The 20217-nt window shown below is 39.6% G+C and overlaps 1 protein-coding gene across 22 annotated transcripts in view; it reads right to left on the minus strand.

Moving 5' to 3' along the window:
• Window positions 1-20217, minus strand: part of MAGI1 (membrane associated guanylate kinase, WW and PDZ domain containing 1) — a 604195-nt gene that overhangs the window by 42702 nt on the left and 541276 nt on the right. For 13 of the 22 annotated variants that reach the window (XM_036031542.1, XM_036031530.1, XM_036031535.1 and 10 more), the window contains one exon: window positions 145-176. In XM_036031542.1, coding sequence (XP_035887435.1) covers window positions 145-176 — 32 coding nt within the window. Of the gene's footprint in view, window positions 1-129; window positions 177-20217 lie in introns of all 22 variants that reach the window. The other 9 variants (XM_036031539.1, XM_036031533.1, XM_036031528.1 and 6 more) reach the window with 1 other exon arrangement.

Raw genomic sequence — 20217 nt, forward strand, 5'->3', positions numbered from 1 at the left:
TCCCCAGAACTTAATCTACGGAGGGAGGCTCCTGTCTCCCCATCCGCTCTGAAACACACACATTTAGCGGAGTCAAGCACGACAGCATCCCCTCCCACCACTAACAGCCCCCCACTTCCCAATAAGCACCTGGCAAGTCCTTACCGATTTAGGGCTCTTCTTGGGAACTGGCAGTCCTGGAAAAAAATGCAACAAGGAGGGGTGGGGGGTGGGGGGGGAGAATCATTAGCATATAAATGTTACCTTTTCCTGAAAGAACAACCCCCAGGTGTTTCAGGGCAACCTAGCCATCTGCAGAGTTATGTCAGATTCCTCCCCAGCACTGGAGTTACCAGGCTGTTCATATCGAATCAAAGCAGGGGAGGAGGAGACGGGAGGTAGGAGATCTATCTGCATTAGCTATGCTGACTTGTACTGCAGCAGCCTGGAGGCTGGGAAAAGAAATTCACAGACCTCGGCGGCCTGGGAAATTGAACACTTGGACAGAATCTCAAATGCTCTTCTGGATTAAGAGAGACTTAATTTACAATTAAATCCAGGATATTTCCTTTCCACCGATCCACTTGTCAATTGAAGTGGACCAATAAGAACAGAGGAAGGGGTGTGTATTAAATTTCAGTGGACTACATGGTTAAAATTTCTTTCTTTCTTTCTTTTGGGGGGGGGTCTTTTCTTTCTTTTTTTCTCTGCCTGTCAGCAGAGGAAATGCCGTCTTTATTTGGGTGAGGAGAACACCAAAACAAAGACGATGCTCTTCTGCCAGGACAGAACACAAATGCAAGCTGGCCTAGGACCCCCATCTGGGTCATGGACACGCCTCTCTGTGTGTAGCAGTCATCCAAGCAAACTCCTATTCAGCCTGCTGGAAAGAACTCAGCCCCTCCCAGGGAAAGCAGGTTGTTGGGGAGTGAAAAAGAGAAATTTTACAGAGCTGAGAGAGAAAGATAATAATGGAGAAAGAGGAAGGCAGAGGGAACAAAGATGGTCAGGGAACCTGGCTGGCTCTTCCAAAACCCAGTCTTTAAGTGGGAGTAAGACAGCTGGAAGGAACCTGGGATCTCCTCACTTCTAGGCAAGTCTGGAGGGATGGGGCAGAGCATGGGAAATGTACCCCCAGGGGAGTGTAGCAAAGGAGGTACCGAAAGGAAAACTGAAGCATCCAACAGTGTCTCAAAAGTAATCATTTCTGCAAGCTGCCCTCTCATTTTTTTTCTTTTCTGGTTTGAGCAAGGATTAGAATGCAAAATGCAGATTCTAACTGTATTAGACACCAAAGATGCCCTTGGGATCTGATGATTTTGCACTGCAAATTTCAACCTTTTTAAGGAAAATGATCCCCATGTAGTGTGAGGATGTCTATTCTTTGTGAAGTGACTTGACAAACCATGAGCCAATCTTAAGTTCAGTGCAAGTAGCACAAAGCCCCAGAAATGGGTAAGTAAGGAAGAAGCCGCAACAAGGAGCAAGGAGAATGTGTCCCTCGTAGGGGCCCGAGAGGGGTCAATGGTCCAGAAGGCATGAGGGCACTCTTTTGGCAGGGCTTATCACATCACCAAAATGAGGTCACCACAGTCTGGCAGAGTGTCTCTCCGACTTCAGAGTGCTTAAGGTGCTCCTGGCAGCTTGTTAAAAATGCAAGATCCTGGTGCCCTGCCTCACCTGGCAGGGGCCCAGGAATCTGCATATGAACAAATATTCCAGGGGGTGTGAGGATCGCATCTAAGGAAGCTACAATAGAGTATAGAATATTACTCTTTCCAGTCAAGTAGACTCAAGAGGCAGCTCTCAGTGAGCTGCTTTAGAGCCCTCTCTGCTTCAGTTTCTCAATTTATGAGAGGGAGATAATAAGACTCACCAAGATTGTTATGGTAAATAAAAGGACGGAATTTTTAAAACCTTTGTACCTGGTATGGGGTAGGCCCTCCATCGTCCTCCCCTGTTCTCTTCCTTTGCTAACAGACACCCTTCAGGGAGGAGGTGGCTCTGGTTTTTTTACTCTAGCCAAAATCACTTGTCTAACATGTTAAAATATAAAACATATTGTAGGGGAGATATTTTACCTATGGATGAGAAGAACTGTGTGGGGCAATTTAGATATGTCATTATTCTTAAAAATAATTATTAAGTGCTTTTTATTTATTCATTAATATGATATCCTTAATGAATTTTATCAAGTTATATTAGTGTGTTTCACGGTAGTATGTACTTCAAAATTACACAATATTACATCTTAAAGTTCTGACTTTTCCCAATTCAGACTGACCTTATTCATTAATTAAAGTGAACACGGTTTCACCATTGTTAGCTAGACTTGGCTTTACGCAGGTTCCCTACAACTCTCTACAAAAATGTATAAAGTATGTCCAAGTAGGTAAGAGGAGTCAGGGAAAATGGCTTCAACCCACACTTTGCTAGTCATTTATAATACTATGGCCATCTTAAATGCGCGGCCTCTAAAGATTTTCACATGTGAAATAAAGGGTACTTTTCCTTCTCTGTCACAGACACACACACACACACACACACACACACACACACACGTTCAAAGGTGCCTGTATAAGGATGCTTACTGCAGCACTGTTGGTATAAAGGGAACCTGGAAACCAGTGGAAGTCCTAAATAAACTGTAGTAAAGCAGCCAACCTATAAAGCAGTCCACAGAGGTTAAAAGAAATGAGCCATCTTAGGTGGGCAACAACATGGATAGTTTCTGAAACACAAGGCTGAGTGAGAACAGCAGGCTGCCAAGTGGCAGTGCGGAAGGAGACAGGTGCTAACTGCACTTGGACACAGGCACAGCAGTTGCCTTCCATGACTGTCCATGCCAAACTGGTAACATGGACATTTCTGGTGGGGCAAGGAAAGGCAGGGATCCAGGGACTAGTATAGGCAGAATTTAGCCTTAAATTAGTATTCTTATCAGAAGCACCATATTTACATCTGGCTAAGACAATGAAATATTAATTTAAAACTATCCACTAATGAATGAATGGCCCTTCCACCATTAACTGTCTGAAGCACATTTTGATGGTCTCAGCTCAGCTGACACAAGTTGTATTTGACAACAACAAAAACAAACTCATTTTAATTTAAAGGAGAATTTGTTCTTATTTATTAACTGGTTATTAAAAACCTACTTTTAAAAAGCCACACTTTTTACAGGATATAAACGGGCCACAATTTAGTATTTTAAAAGTAAAAAATCAGGACATTCCATTTGACTGCTTTAAAACAACAACAAACATTTGTTTGGGGTCCATGCATTCATTAGGTTTTAAAATCTAATGAATATGAATGCTGGAACAAAGCTTCTGATACAATTTATAATTTAATTTACCCCAAACTATTCAGATGGATTGAAAACAGCTGGGAGACTAATGGAAAACACTCAAAAAAGGTCACCATTTGGTAGAATCCTCCAAGGCCAAATCAGAGGATGTGGCTCTTGTCTAGCTGGAGCCAACTGTTGGCCACCCCACACTGGCTGGACGACAGCAAGAAGCTCAGTCCCAAACTTCATAGCACATCGGTGGTTCTCCTTAGGACAAACACACACTTTGTGTTCCCAGTGGGAAGATTTGTTGTATAAATCGCATGTTGCATAGGAAGCACATGAGTGGAAACAGCACCTGTCTTATTGGGTTCATCTGCTCCCTCCAGGAAAAGGAAGGGGGATTTTGAGAGGAGGCAGAAGAAAGAATTCATGGATGGCACCGTCTGCTCTGAGGGCCTAGAAGGTGGCAAATGCTACTTCAAAGGGACCCCAGAAAACTTTTAAAGGGAAGTGTATGTTCAAAGCATGAATCTAAGTGAGTGTGATTTATAGAAGTGAGAAAAGCCTGGAAACTGAATTTTTAAAGTTCTCTACAATAAGGTGTCCCTCGGGAGGAACAAAAGGCTAATTGTCTGCTAGTGACTGGGATCTGACCAATTAACACGAGGAGGAGAAAACTCCTTCCTTTTAAATATCAAGGCCATAAACTATGCTCCTGAACATGTTCTCATATAACTAAATGGCAAATGTTATTTTGGTGAAATTCTATAATGGTGATATACAATTCACATAAAAAAGTAAAAATATAACAGAATACATATGCATTTGGAAACAAAGACTCAAAGGTTATACGCCAAAACAGCATCCATCGTTCTTTAACTCATGGGATCCAGGATGGCTTTATTACTTATTTTCTACAACATGAAAAGCTTTATTCATTTATAAATACACACATATGTATACACACAGATGTCACAATAAATAAAGCTCTATACAGCCTTTTTAAGTAAGTTAAATTTCAGGACATTTTATTGCACTTTTAAATCTGTAGAGCCCTCACTGACCACTACATCCAAGAGTTATTACTTCTATACATACAGAGTTTCTTTAAGCACTCTGTTGAGATTAAGACTTGTGTCTTCCCTGTTGACTAAATGGAAATAGGAAGAATGAGAATGATGTTGGATAGCTCAGCTGCGCTACCTGGGACCCAGACCAAAACCAAGAAGGACCATGAGAGCACAGAGATGAGCAAGACCTGAGTTGTTTGGAAAGAGATGGGACTTCCCTGAACCTTACTTCCTCTTCTAGGTTTAAAGAAAGTGAGAATGTCAACCAAACTCACTAACAGAATCAAGAAAATTCTGTAAAGGGCTTCAAAGGGGTGAACTCTAACGTCACTATCACATGCAAAGTGGATCAACAAATCATAAAAATCTACTTTATCATTTTGGTTCCCTCCTCAGCATTCTAACAAACACTGTGTCTATGTCACTAATCCACATGTCACTGAACACACGAGATACTTCTGAGTTTTGCGTAGCAAATATTGCATTAAAAACTATATTGCACCTGAATCAGGTTATGCAATGTGCAAGGAGCAGGGAACTGACATATATATATATTTAGAGAAACACAGCAAGAAAGGGGCAGGCAGTTATGGAGACCACTGAAAAGCCACGGAAAGCAGAAAACTCGGAGAGCTTGGTTAGGGGATGGCATTAGGTACCAAAGAGGACAAGGCTACTCCTGAGCACATTCCTCTCAGAGCCCTAGCCTTCTCTCTTATTCTATAGTCTATCAATATATAATCCTAAATGCAGGACAAAAAAACTATAGCTAACTTTAACTCAATAAACTCATCACTAGGAGTTTATATTAAGGAAATAATTAAAATGTCTCAAAGATTTACATAAAAAAGATGTGCAAGCCGTGGCCAGGTAGCTCAGTTGGTTAAAGCATCGTCCCGATATGCCAAGGTTGTGGATTCAATCCACGATCAGGGCACATACCAGAATCAACCAATGAATGCGTAAATAAGTGGGACAACAAATCGATGTTTCTCTATCTCTCTCCCTTCTTCTGTTTCTAAAATCAAATAAATAAAAAATAAAAAAGATGTTAAACACAGGATTAGTTAAAGAAGATTAAAAACTGGAAGTAATACAAACTTCCATGAACAGAGGACTAAGCAAACAGATTATTATATCAATAAGTTGAAGAATTATAAATCCATTAAAAATTAGTACAGAGAAGAATAGTGATGTGGAAAAATGGTAATGATATAAGTCATGAAAAGCAGGACAGAAACTGCCATAGAATATAAATTTATTGTTTAAAAAATATATATAATCATATGCATATATCATATACCCAAAGACTAGAAGGAAATGCATTAAAATACTGTTTCTGAATGCTATGATTAATATGTGATTCAAGTCTTCTTTTCAGTATTTCCCAAGTTTTCTAGGTTTTACATAAAACACAGCTAGAAGCATGAACAGCTAAGCACTGAGTACTGCAGCCATTCTGAGTGTGCTTGGACAGTGGCATGTACTCACTGTCTTTAGCGCAGTGATAAATTACAAAGTAACTGGAGTTCTAGCTCTTTCTTGACTCAGTGACTGCCATTTCTACTCAATTGGCTGTGCTACTAAATTACTGGCCCATGGCTTGATTGAAGCCTTTAGAATTAGAAGCTGTTAAGAGCCTCTCTCAAGCAAAGCTGTATAGAAGCACACAACTTTGCATATTATTTTAAGCAGTCTCTGAAACCTTTGACCAGTGGCCTTGAGAAGCCCATTCTGTTATGTCCTACAATCCTCAGGTTAAATAATCCTTGCCCAAGCACATCACTATAGTGTTAGATGCATTCCCTAGGGGGAGATCACACCTCCAAAGTCTGTGCCTCTGATAAGGGCAGTATATGTAAAATACTGTATCTGCAAGTAGAAGTGACAATGAGAAGGATCAAGCAGAAAGGGAAACGTTTCATTGCTTGCTTTTCCCTTTCTTTCTTGGAAAGATCTAAAGGGCTCATTAAGAAAATAAATTTATTTTGAGGAGAGAAAATTCATTAAAGAATATATCAAGACACTAGTATTTATCAGCAAAATGCTCCTGCATAAAAAAAATAATAAATCTTACAGGTAATTGAGGAGGAGTATGATGATGGAGCAGAATACCAAGAATTCAATGAAGAAGAGATATAGAGAGGAGTGCAGAAAAAATACAGTGAGAAAATCTATGATTTACCTAGAAATGCAGAATTGATGGCTGACTGCAAACCAGTGGCTCTAAACAATTAACATTAATGACCAGTAACCCTTATAAAAAGAAGCTGTGTGTACCATCCTCTGCCAACTAGTTTTTTCATTTCATACATAATATGTAAACCATGAAATAAATATTAAGTGCCCTGCTCGTACCAATAAAATGCTAAGGACAGTCCAGAAAACTGGAAAAGGTAGGTAAAGTCAGTCCTAACTTTTCCCACTGAGGGCAGGAAGGAAAATGGGGAAAATTCACTCACTCATTTAACTGAACTGTGCTAAGGGCCTACTATGTGCCAGGAGTTGGTATGAAATGAAGCAGTGAACAAAGCCTATGAGAGCCTATTTCCACAGTCCTCATGTTCTGTGGGGAAAGAGAGAATAAACAACTTAGTAATTTCAGAGTGATCACCTGGGTGAGGAAAGTAAAACAGGGTAATGAACAGGCTGTTCTTGGTATGCAGAGCTCATTGTACTGGGCATTCAAGTACGTCTTTATTTAAGAGACAGTATTTGAGCCAAGACCTGAGTCATAAGAAGGGACTGACAGTGTGGCTATTCAACCTTATAAGATTTACTGAGCTCTACCATCTATCAGGTAAAGCATTACTGAAGAGATAAAGGTAAATCAGACTCAGCCCTGACCTGGACGAGTTCATGGTCTATCCTTTAAAAGAGAAGGAAGCAAAGTGAGTTATAATTCAGTATGGTCAGTGCCCAGGCCATGACACGAAGAAGCACACTGCTCTCGGGAGCTCAAGGAAGGAAAGCTAATCTAATGTGAAGAAGGGTCAGAGGGATGAGCTGAGCACTGAAGGAGGCCCGGCACTGAGTCACAGGGCCGGGGACTGAAGCAACGTGCAGTGATTGATGCTTCATTGCATCATGGCAATGAAGTCTCTTAAGGTATTTTTAATTTTTAAAATTAAAGCCAAATCACTGTGCCAGCATAAACTCAAGGCCAAGTTTAGAGTACATTCTCATTGAAGGATCTTACAAACAGTATATATCACAAAACTGAATCTATAAAACCAAATGAAAAAAATGGTTCTAGTTTAAACATGTTTCATTTTTTTCTCCTCTCTCTGGACAAATGCCATAATCAACTCCATGGTACAATTTTTCAATGTAAATATGATACCAGCTGCCAAGAATAGAAGCATCAGACCCAGTCTCCAAAAAGATGAAAACATTCTTTCCTTTGGGGACCTTGTAATGGTCATTATGATATATTATGACTGTCACAATTTAGAGAGATGGTTGGACTTCAGATGTTTAGAATAAGTAGCTCCCAATGTTGTGTCAGTTGGCATTTTATTAAGAAGATTAAGAATATGACTGTATAGCTTTATAGCTATGGAGAAGTCTGCTTCAATTACATAGTACGTACAGACTAATAAATATGTCCTGAAGAGAAATAAATGGTTTGCAAAGCTGGTGATACAGCTTTGCTCTAACAGTTTACAGAGCCTTTCACCTGAAAGTCTTATTGGCACAGGTGAGGAGACACCTGAAATCATTAATACTTTGGGCTGCTCAAAACACTGGGTAAAATGGATAAATTGTCATCATGCAGTTTCTGAGTGATAAATGCTCTAAAGTGAAAAGGTGTCATTGAAATAACAGAGTCCTATTGTTGTTGACTCTCAAAAGAATGTAAAGTAAACCATGAAGGGTCGAAAACTTGGCTTCCCTTTACATTTCTAAAAAGAAAAAGAAAAGGCTGAGTGCAAAAATAACTAGCAAGAACTGGGAGCTTTGACATTGGTGTATACTTCATAACTGCTGTCTGAGTTAAGTACTAACATCATCCCTATTTCACAGACGAGGAAACTGAGACATTGATGGTTAAGTAACACAGCCAACGTCACATAGTCAGGTGAGCAGTTAGGAAGAGTCTTGGTCAAATGCTGGGCCTGTGCTTTTAAACACTGAACTATCTCATTCAGAGGTACTTAATCTGTTTTGGATCATAACCATCTATAAAGGAATTAAAACAACATTGTTTGCACATACTAAATGCATTCATAGAAAATTCTGCTCATAGCTTCATAGAGTACATGGACATCAACCCATAATTGTGATGTGAATTTAGGAATTTCCTTTTACAGATAGCATGGAAGTCTAAGCATAGTCAACTGAGTTCTCCTCATGTCTCTGATACTTTACTTCAAGTGACAGTACCCAAATGATTGACTATTCAAAACCACAAATGTTAAACATGGGTCTCTGATTTGGGGGAAATGAAGCAAGTCTTCAAAGTTACCAAATTAACAGGTTGGCTGGTCACCAATCTGTATGAAGTACTTTCAAAAGTGGGAAGGAGGCCCTGGCTGGCGTAGCTCAGTGGATTGAGCGTGGGCTGTGAACCAAAGCATCGCAGGTTCGATTCCCAGTCAGGGCACATGCCTGGGTTGCAGGCCACGGTCCCCAGCAACCGCACATTGATGTTTCTCTCTCTCCCCCTCTCTTTCTCCCTCCCTTCCCTCTCTAAAAATAAATAAATAAAATCTTTTTTAAAAAAGTGGGAAGGAACTTTATCTAGCTTGTAAATGTATTATGACACTCCCTGATAAGAGGACTGTTTACAAAATTAAGGGCGGGAAATAGATGGAGTGACAAAGTAGGGTGAGCTATGCTGTCTTCTCTCTAGAAGGGGAAGGAAAAGAACTGTCAACTGAAAAAGACCACTAACTCGTCAGGATGGACCCGCATGAGGCCAGTCGTTCTTCTCTAGGGAGTATTTCTACAAGTATCTACCTTTTTTAAGGGTGGAATTAAACCAGCTTCTCAAATGGCTCCAGGAAAGCTCTCTAACTCTATGTGGGTTCAAAATATTCATAATTAGGCTGTTTAGGGACAGGGTCTTATTTCAGTCTATAAGTTCTTCTACTTCTGAGAAAGACTCCCCAGCTGCCAGACTTACAGCCTAATTTTCCTACCATCTATATTCCACATTTGAATTGATTTTTGAGCAACCGCTTAAGGGTTGGCCCCATTCTTCTTATCTATGGTTCATCAAGGTCTCCCTGGGATAGGGAAGACAACTTGTATCCTGGAAGTTCCAAGTCAGTTCCTCTAAACTTGAAAGTTGGATTCTTAGCTACATGGGATATATGGGTGGTGGTGTGGGGGGCGGGGGGGGGGGGTGGTGTGGGTGGGGAGGATATGAAACAATAGCTCAAAATAATCCATTGAAAGAAAAAAAGCTGTAAGTATTCCTTTTTGGGGTTGGAAAAACAGGATGCTGTGTGAGGCCTTATTTTAAGGTCACTGGCCCCAAAGGGAAACCTATCACTATAATTGGTGCTGAGCTGTTTCCAGGTTATATATATATATATATATATATATATATATATATATATGCCATGATCCTTTATTTCAGGATTACTGACTTTTAGGATGATCCTTATCCCGCTTACTTATTTTTAGCAATGTAAGTTAGGCATAGAACCAAGAAAGAGTATACTAATTTTTATCTTTATAGGACACCAAACCCCTGAAACAAACACACTTCTTGAACATTCTTAATCTCTCCCACCACACATCTACAAAACATATGGATGGAGTCTCCTGACTCCATCCATGTTTGTCCATCTCCATTGCCACTGACTTTTCTTTCCTAAATGAGTTCAAGAGCCTAAAACCTGGGCTCTCTGCTTTATTCTCCATTCCCCTTAATTCATCATCCAGACAGAGGCCAGAGACATCTCTCTATGGCATAAAACAGATTATATGATCTCCTAGTTACATGTCCCTGTGGCTTCTGAGCACAGTTTTGATGAAATAAAAATTCTTTTTCTTCCTTGATCTGACACCTCTTTAGTTTTACTTCCTTCTCCTCTTCACCTTAACTCATTTGCTCTGGCCAAGCTGGCACCCTCTACTTCTGGGCTAATTCCTTTCATTCCTCTGGACATTTCCACTGGCAGAGTTCCCTCTGCCTGGAACACTGTGCCTGCACTGAGATTTGTGGGTAGCTTCTTGTCACTCAAGGCTCTCCTCAAATGTCACTTCTTCAGAGAAACCACCCAGGGATACAGGCCATCAGCAGATCTGAAGTGATGCTTCTTATCATACTTCATTCACACAGCCCAGTTTGTTTTCACAGATCCTAGGACTCTCTAAAATTATTGTTTATGCCCTGGCCAGGTAGCCCAGTTGGTTAGAGCATCGTCCCAATACACCAAGGCTGGGGGTTTGATCCCTGGTCAGGGCATATACAAGAATCAACCAATGAATGAAATGAATAACTGGAACAACAAATCAATGTTTCTCTCTCTCACTCTGTAAAATCAATAAATAAAAGTTAAAAAATAAAACAATTATTTATTTTGTTTACTGTTACCATTTACTTGTTTACAGTCTGTATTTCAGGGACCTAGTCTCTTATTCTAGAGCTAGTTCTCAGGTCAATAAACATCTTCTGAATAAATGTGGGAATGTGTTGGGCTTGTGAAGTGAATTTGTATATTGAGGGCTGCAGGAAGAGCTGATGCAGTGAAGGGAGGGGCAGCTTAGCCTTTCTTTTGATCACCATTATCACTGCTGTGACTACTTCATAGCTCTTGATCCCTGGGCCGCACCCTGATTTATTGGTGAGCTGCCAGGCCTAGCTCAACTCACCACTGCATCCCTCCACGGAGACAGCAAGGTTCTGCTGTGCCACCTTGTGTTCTAAATTCCTATCACAACGGATGGCTCAAGTCCAAAGTTAACTGAAAGCTTATAAAGAAACCCCAGACCCTACAGCTCTTAGCCTCAGTAAATGGATATGTTCTTGGGGATTCCTTGAAAGTCTAAAAAAGCTTAAGGACACCTTCGTGTCTTTCCTTAGAAAAGCATTTTTATGACAAAACTGAGTTAAAAGGCTCCAAATGCCTCACCATTCCCCACAAAAAGCAAACACTCACTCAAATATCACTGATGAAAAAGAACATTTCAGATCCTTTTCACTAGCCAATCCATGAATCTCTTGAGGAGTTTTAACAACCACATCAGCGTGACAATCACTTTTCTGTTGCAATGTACTTTTGCAAAATAGGAGGGATATTTTCTTGTTTTCTCCATAGGGGCAACTGTTATTTAGGCACTTCAATTAACTTTATTACCAAACTTTAATTGCACTGAAGCCAACCCTGGCATCATATAAAACTTTATCCCAATCTCTTAAATTTAGGAAATCATATTAGACTTAGAAAGCACTGGTCATGGCCAACAAAGGCAAGGTGAACCCATGTTGGAAGCCTGTAGGACTGCATTATTCAAAGTGTCTGGAAGTCATACCTAAAGACCATTTAATGAAGAGTTGGGTTTTTCCAAAGAGCAAAGGACATAGGATGAAGGGCCCCATCCATCTCCCATGGAGATATTAAATGCCTTGAAAAGCCTCTTTCTGAAACAATATCTGAACTGTTTTTTAGTGATTATGTGAAATACAGAGGAAATAAAGCTGTTTCCTTGACTTTGTCAGTTTCTTATGAATTGCTGCCCCAGATAGCTATGGAAAGCAGACGCTTATGCTCTCTTCAACTAATAGATTTCAGGTTTCAGTGAGTCAATACTCATTTTGCCAATTGGATTTGCTTACAGGCAGAAGAGGGGAGTCAGTTTCACTTACACACACCTCAGCATACACACTGTCCCAGTCAGGATGAATCTCAATTAAAAATAACTTTTGTAGGTCAAGTACATTTAGGATGTAGGGAAAATTCAAGAACTGCAAAGTTACTTAATGATTTTTTTTATCCAGTAACAAGATGTATCCAAGAGGAACAAGGACAATGCCTTGAAGGAGTACTTTGTATTTTCCACAGGGAAGGGTAAGTAAAAGAAATTCACTCTGGCAATGAAATGTATGCTGACCCAGTAAGCGTTTACAGTGAGGAAGACACTCAACAAGTTTCTCACACTGGAGATTAAGTACCAGGGTAATTTTGCTTCCTCTCCTGTCTGATTTTGGCTATAACCTGTTGATTTTTCTAGGTAAATGAGGCTCTAATTAAACTTAGAATCAAGGTAGATGGAGAACTTCATGCGAGCAAGTACTCGTACAATGGAAATGGTCTTTTAAAAGCTGTCATAAAGTTCTGAAACTACTTTGTACATACAAGAAATCAGCCATAGATACTTTGGGATATCCAGTGCACAGTAAATTTGCAGTTTACCCAATTTTTCTCTTGCTTTTAGATTTAACATTCCTCAGAACAAAAGAATTCATGAGAGTCAAACCCATAAAGGTAGTATATGTAAGGGCAACACATAGGCAAGTGATGAAATCTAATCATGGACTTGAACCCCAACTCAGCCTCTCCCTAAATTAAGAGACCCTGGGAGCAATGGGCAGAGAAGGTGTGGAGTTCCCACTGCCTCCCTCTGCTCTGGATCCCAGTCCCCACTCACACATCACTCCTACGCATCCCCACTCCTGTTCTGTCTTCCCAACCTCCTACAGGCCTCCTAAACTTTAGATTTCACACACTAGAACATTTTTGTAAAACTGATTTAAGCAACTGGTCACACTCTGTCAATTTCTTATTTTGTAAATTAGGAACATTAAAAAGGGAGAGACAAATAATCAACCACCTTCCCATCAGTAAAAGCCTATATCATCAAAAAAAAAAAGATAGAAAGCATATCATCTGTAAAGGAGCATCCTTCACCTTGGAAAAACTAACTTCATGAAAAACCTGTTCAGTTCTAATTTTTCTCACTTCCCTGTTTACTGGAAATCATGTCATCACAGGCCAGAAGGAACACATCTCCAGCTACCTTTCCCCCTGAGGCTCTTCCTTATCTTTTCTCAAGCCCAGAAAATTACACTAAAACAGTAGGAATATCTGAGTATCTCCTCACCTCCTTTCTTTTGAGCCCCACTCAATTGAGCAATAAACCCTCCATCAGGACAGGGTGGCATTGTGGATCTTGTTCCATGCATACTACAAACAGAGGAAGGTACAGTTCCCCTCATATTTCAGATGACAATGCAGAGGCTCAGGGACACTGCCCATGGCTGGCCCAACGTGCCCTGTTAGCTAGCGGCAGAAAGGAGATTGGAAGGGAGATTATGACACCTGGCCAAGTGGCTATTTCCATTACTGAGGTGATGCAGAAGGAACGACTGAGAAGAAATGTGGGAATTCTCACATGAAATTTCTCCCACCCAAGTTCTACAAAAAATAATCCATAAACTGATTTCATTGGCACCTATAAAAATAGAACATAGCATTTTTAATAAGCAAAACAGATGGGTGTCAATGGGCTTAAACAATGATTCTCAATCAAGTTTGATGTTGTCCTTCAGGGGACATCTGCCAGTATCTGAAGGCACTGTTGGATGTTACCACTGGGGAGGATGGGGGTCTTACTGGCCTCTGGGTCGGGGGTGGAGAGGCCAGCAAGGCTGCTAAACATCCTGTGAAGTGCAGGGCAGCCCACATAGCAGAGAACCATCCAGTCCAGGATGTCAAGAGTGCCCAGTTTGAGACACTGTGATAGAAACAGCTGTTTCTTCCTCCTCCAATCACCAAAGTCTCAGTGACAGCTGCTTTGCAGGGGCAAACTACATTAACAATGAGTTCCATTAATTCATGGGCTGTGCTATTATTTTTAATGCAATCATTTCCCACTTTGTTAAATAATATTTATGGCAAAAGTGAGCATGGAGAAAATTTTAGAATTTAGAATCGACATAAATATCTAAGGAAGCAGAGACCTAATTCCAACTAGTTCCCAAAGATTAAAAAAATAAGTTTATGCAAATGTAAGAAAGCATTTTAAAATAGTTTTTTAGGTGAGTACATCATGACAAGCCTCCTGACCATACCAACTGCCAAAATAAAAGTATAATAAACACTCGGGTGGCTGAATGAGGTGAGTTGATAGCCAACAACAGGGATAGAAAGGGATTCCTTCCACTGCTGTCTCACCATTGGCCCACGTTTCAGTTTCCTAGCTACTATGGCTGCTACTCTACAATAGCATGCAAAGGATCATTCAAACTACCTTGCTTCAAATGTTAAAATTTAAAAAAATAGTATATTAGAATTTTGCATGGTAAAGGTAATATATCAGGTGAGCTTTCTGGGAAAATAATTAAGCAGGAGAAAATGGGGAGGATATGACTGACCACACTGTACTTTTGCAGATGTTTGCTTGCGTGCCATTATCTGTAATGGAAGATGAACACAGTGCTGACATTTGTTAAGTGAAAGAAAAAAATGAATGGTGTTTTACCGCAAATGGTGAGAAACAAAAAATGTCAAGAATGTTAGAAACATAAAAAGAAACGAGTATAAAAAAAGCCAGGTAGCAACTTGGCACAAAAAAAGGCATGTTGCACGTTGCCAATGGAAACAACCCTCCTAAGGACCCGACACTATTTTCAAAGACCTTAGGATTCCAACAGTGAGATTTCTGAACCAAAAAGGATTATGTTCATGAATAGGGACACGATTAATATCTGAGCAGGAATACAACTAGGGAAAGTACCAGGTAAGGTATAAGTTGGGGAACTCTTTAAAAATCTGCAGGTGACAATGCAAAGACAGCTTCTGTAGAAACCACAGCAAATACTTCACTCCAGATGGTGGTAAAGAATGTGGGATTTTATTTGAGGGCAATGAAGGAAGGTGAGAAAATGTTACATACAGTAAAGTCTCTGCCTCAAATAAGTTTTTAAAATGGTCAGAACTGAAAGAATACTCAGAGGAGAGGCTAGGAACGTATGCTCTCTTGTAATATAGAGAAACTCAGTGAAATAAGGTTGCAGATATAGTGTTAGAGAAGGGAGAAGCTGTTATAATGTTCTTCATGGCAGAAACTTTTCACGTGGGAGACACCATCCAAAGGAGGTGTTAACTACAAAGTTAATCTTTATATGGGACCAAAATAAAGGCAGAAAATAAACTCAAAATTTAAGAAAAAAGTCTAAAAATATCTAGTTTCTTCTGTATAAAACAAACAAAAAAGGGAAGAGTAGCCAGTTCCTGGTATTTGGAGAGGATAGTGGTAAAAAGAAATTCCTGAGAAATGGCGCACAGGAGGTCTATGCATCTCTCCTAGTGCATTCATGCATGCTGTCTCAGTTTAAAAATTATAAGACCAAAAACAAGAATTTCTGAAGATGCTGAAAGTGAGGGAGACTTTTTGTGTGTTATATAATGAAATACAGACCCAAAATAGAGACATTTTATATTTGTCTCATCTCTTGCTATAAGTCATTTCAAATATAAATATGACTTAACATTCTGTAAAAAAATTCTGAAATTAAATCCTTGATAACTGTAAACCATGCAATGGACAAAAGTAGCAACTTAAAACAGCATTAGTAATTAGCCAGAAGGCTCCTTACTAGCAAAAGTGACTGCTACACTGGTCATAACCATAGAAGTGCTAGAAGTTTGCTAATTTAATTTGAACAACTTTTAATAGCTAGGAACATATGAGGCAGCAGTGGATCTAACCAGAGAATTTGGCTTCCAAAATTATTAGAAAACTAAGCACCGTTGTTATCAGGAAGGCCAATTAGTTTGAGATACCAAATCAGATATATACTCCAAGGAGATTGCAACATCTTTTTATGTGGCTGATAGCTCATGTGGCAGATTATACATTACTTTATATGTAAGAATTTAAGGTGAATTTTGTGTTTTAAAAGTTCTTCCTCTTTTTGGATTAAAGCTATTTTATATAATAAAATCACCTAAATTAAGCTTTTTGAACAGTGTCAAAAAGTATATGTGAAGGCCCTGTAATTCCCATTAAAACTTGATAAGCTGTCTTGCCCCAAGTGCTAATACTTTACAAGTCTTTTAAGTTTTCTGAGTCTCAATTTCCTGTGACCCCTTAACATTTAGTTACCAAGTTTAAAGAGCTTAAAGTGGTACCTGCATATGGAAAGAATTGAATAAATAGGACCTATTATTATCATTATCTGTATACAAAACCTCATTCACCATGAAGTTGCTTTCTATTCCATATTTTCCTTATATTCCTCATATACAAATAAGAGAAAGAGTAAAATAAGAGATATTCATCATCTCACTTCTGAGGGTAAAATAATGAAGCTCTATAGAGCAGCACTGTGCAGTAGCACTTTCTGTGAGGACAGGGATGGTCTATGACTGAACTGTCCCTTATAGTAGCCATAAGCCACACTGAGCTCTTCAAAAGTGGCCAGATGGACTGAAGAGCTGAATTTTACATGCCATTTAATTTTTTAAATATATTTTTTATCCTCACTTGAAGATATATTTATTGATTTCAGAGAGAGAAGAAGGGAGAGAGAGAAACATTGATAGGGGAGAGAAAACATGTTTCAGTTGCCACCTTGAAGAGGACCAAACCAGCAACCTAGGTATGAGCCCCAACCAGGGATCAAACCCACAACCTAGGTATATACCCTGACCAGGCATTGAACCTACAACCTTTTGGTGTGTGGGATGACACTTCAACCAACTGAACCACCTGGCCAGAGCTTTGGCATCTAATTTTAATTAATTAAATAGTCACATGTGGCTAGTGATGGCTGTGCTAGATGTTGGAGAACACACTTAAATGGACCAATGATTCCATGATGTGATTCTCCATTGCATTTCCTTGTCATGTAGAGCATCCTGCAACAGACAGCCCAGGCTTTGAAGGTGAACAGGCTGTCAACTTTCTACTGTGTGCTTTTGAGATGGTCGATCTCTCCTGCCTATTTCTTCAGCTATAATGATAATGTTCACTTTAGAAAGTGCTCTTGAGAATTGGTGTTTATGAAAACAAAAAGCCAGGTATTAATTTTACATTTTTGTTCAACAAATATGACTGACTATCTGAAGGCTTACAATGTTCCAGGCACGGTTGTAGGTGATGGGGTGAAGAAATGGCTGAGACCAAGCTTCTGCCCTTGAGGAGATCTCAAGGAAGTTTAGGTGCCAGGAGGGAGAAGAAGGGAGCAGAGAATTACAGTGGTGGATGCTACTTTATTTTCTATAGAAGCCAGAGCAGGCTTCTCAGAGAAAAGGACCTTTGAGCAGAATCCTGAAGAACGTGCATGAGCCCTGTGGCTCTCTGGAAGAGGGAAAATACAGAGTAAGGAAAAGAGCAAGCACTCAGGTCCCAGCACAAGACTTTACAGTTCACTCTGAATGGTGAGAACACATTCTGGCATGAGGAGTGACTTGATCCAGAGGATACTAAGTCACTATGGTTGGGAATGGACTGCAGGAAGCACTGAGACCTGTTGCAAGGCCCATGCAAGGCCAGGTGCCACATGATGATGGCTGGTGGAGGCCAAGGGAGAGCTGGGAAGCACACAGAGCCTGGGCACATGGAGAATGAATGCTGACAGTTTGTTGGTGTGCATATACAGAACTATTAGGCTATCACTCTGCAAGCAACCTGAGTTCCTTTTTAGAGGCCCTGAAGCTCATTTTGAGAGATTCTGGCAGTTAAATACTTAAGCAGTGCAATTTGCAATTCGTTCTCCAGTCAAAGACCAAGGGCAGAGAGAGGAGAGGTGCCTGATCACCTCCAGGTTTAGATGTCTAGTACATAGCTCACTGTGGTTCTGATTATGATGGTTGTGCATCATTTCAGAAGGAAAAAATACACACACAAAGAGGGTCTAATGCTAATGATGGGATTAGATGATAAGATTAGATATTTCTTTCCCTATTTGGATCAATGATTTGTGTAACTAAACCCCATCATTAAATCTGGATGAACATTAAGTGGTAGCAACTTGCCCATGGACTTCAGACTATTCATCCCTTTATGTGTAAGTTATATTACTTAACAATTAGGGTAATGGAGTTTCTTTCCCATAACACATAAGGCTGCTTAGTATAGTGGTTAAGGACTCAGTCTCTAAGACTTAAGTTCCTGAGTTCAAATCCTGGCTTTGCCAATAATCAGCTCTGTGACTCTGGTTAAATCATTGAACTTCTTTAGTCTCATAGTCCTCCTGTCTAATATGGAGTCAACATTTTCCTTACCTTAGAGTGTTCTTTTGAATTATGAGATAAAAATATTTTTAAAGCCAACGATTGCTGGCACATTGTGAAAGTGTTTATTGTTTTTATTACAAGAAATTTATACATGCTTTACTGACCAAAACAGAAATTTTCCCTTTCAACACTGTAAACAAAAACAATTTCTCAATTTCTCACCCTCTAGCATAGAGACCAACAATCACAGCCTTCATTGCCTAGAGGGGCCTACTCAGAATCACACTGCAAAGTGGTAGCAGTTCCAGTGTGATCACAACAATAGGTATTGTGAAGTGTTCTGTTGTGGGTGTGTGGCTTGTACAATAACAAGCCTGGCACATAGTAAGTACTCATCGATGATAGTAGTAACAGTATCATTACCATCACCACCATTTTCATATTTAATATTTGCCTTTTAGCATCTCTTTATCACCTTTCTACAGTTATGAAGTGTGACTATAAAGCTCTATGATTACTTTTCTATTGTGACTTGTGGAGCAAGTTTAATTTATTTAGCTAGGATTTACTGAGACCTCACCACATGCTATTTCCTCTGAGTTTCCAGGGATATGAGTCCAAGGTGGAATGTTAACATTTCATTATTTTATATTCATATACTAAAATTATTTAGTGACCCAACAAAAGCATTCTGTATACAGTTTGTGCAAACTAGAAAGCAAAACATCACTTCCATTACTGTTGTGATCAGCAAAAGTCACTGGGAGGTTGTGCTCAAAATGAACATTTCCAAGATCAAGTCTTCCCTTTTGTATTCCTCAGAAGTCAAAAAATGTAGAGTTTGGGAGCTGAAATGGACCTCAGGGAAGACTGAGAAATCTGTTGCTTATAAAGTAGACTTTAAAGGAAGGATATTACTCTGAAATGAAAGTAGTTGTTTATTGTTTTCATAAACTTATTTCTCCCTAAGTTATATGTCATAGAATCAAAACTAGAAGGATCCCTGTGGGCAAGAGCTTAACACTGGTTACAACTTGGGCTGTACATCAGAATCACTGGCAGAGCTTCTAAAAACATACAGATGCCTGGTGGTCAAGCACTGAGATTAAGATACTGTAGGCCCAGGCTAGAGCTGTTTTAATTTTATCTTTTTAATAAATAAAAAGCCAACCCTAGCCAGTTGCTTCTAGTATTAGGTAATATTAGTAAATACCACTAGTTTATCACGTGACTACTTCTATCTCAGGAATGATCACAAATGCTATCTTATTTTTATCTCTATCATGTGCAGGCATGTGCAAAATAGGTATTACCTTTCTAATTTTTTGAAATGACTTGCCTAAGGTCACAAAGCCAGTAAAGACAGGAGCTGGAATTTAAACTTGCACCATCTGGCTCTAGAATCTTAAAAACAAGACAACAGGTCCAAAATGGAGTCATTTATGCTAAGCCCCTATCACCAAACCCAGACTTTAATAATTTAATTACAGATTTGGCCTCTCTCAAGAATGGAATCTTAAACCAGTCAACCCAGAATTACCTGGTTATCACTAGTGAAAGGTAGTACCTGAACAGACCCCTGACATCCCCTAAACAAGAGTAGCAAAACTACTCTATTTTTAATATTAAAATTTCCTGCCCTGATCCCTCTGCCTGTAAAAGTCTTCCACTGTGTACAGCTCTTTGGAGTGCCTTTCTGGCTATTAGATAGGATGCTGCCCAATTCACAAATCAT

This window comes from Phyllostomus discolor, chromosome 7 (genome assembly GCF_004126475.2).
Source record: "Phyllostomus discolor isolate MPI-MPIP mPhyDis1 chromosome 7, mPhyDis1.pri.v3, whole genome shotgun sequence".
Classification (NCBI taxonomy): domain Eukaryota; kingdom Metazoa; phylum Chordata; class Mammalia; order Chiroptera; family Phyllostomidae; genus Phyllostomus; species Phyllostomus discolor.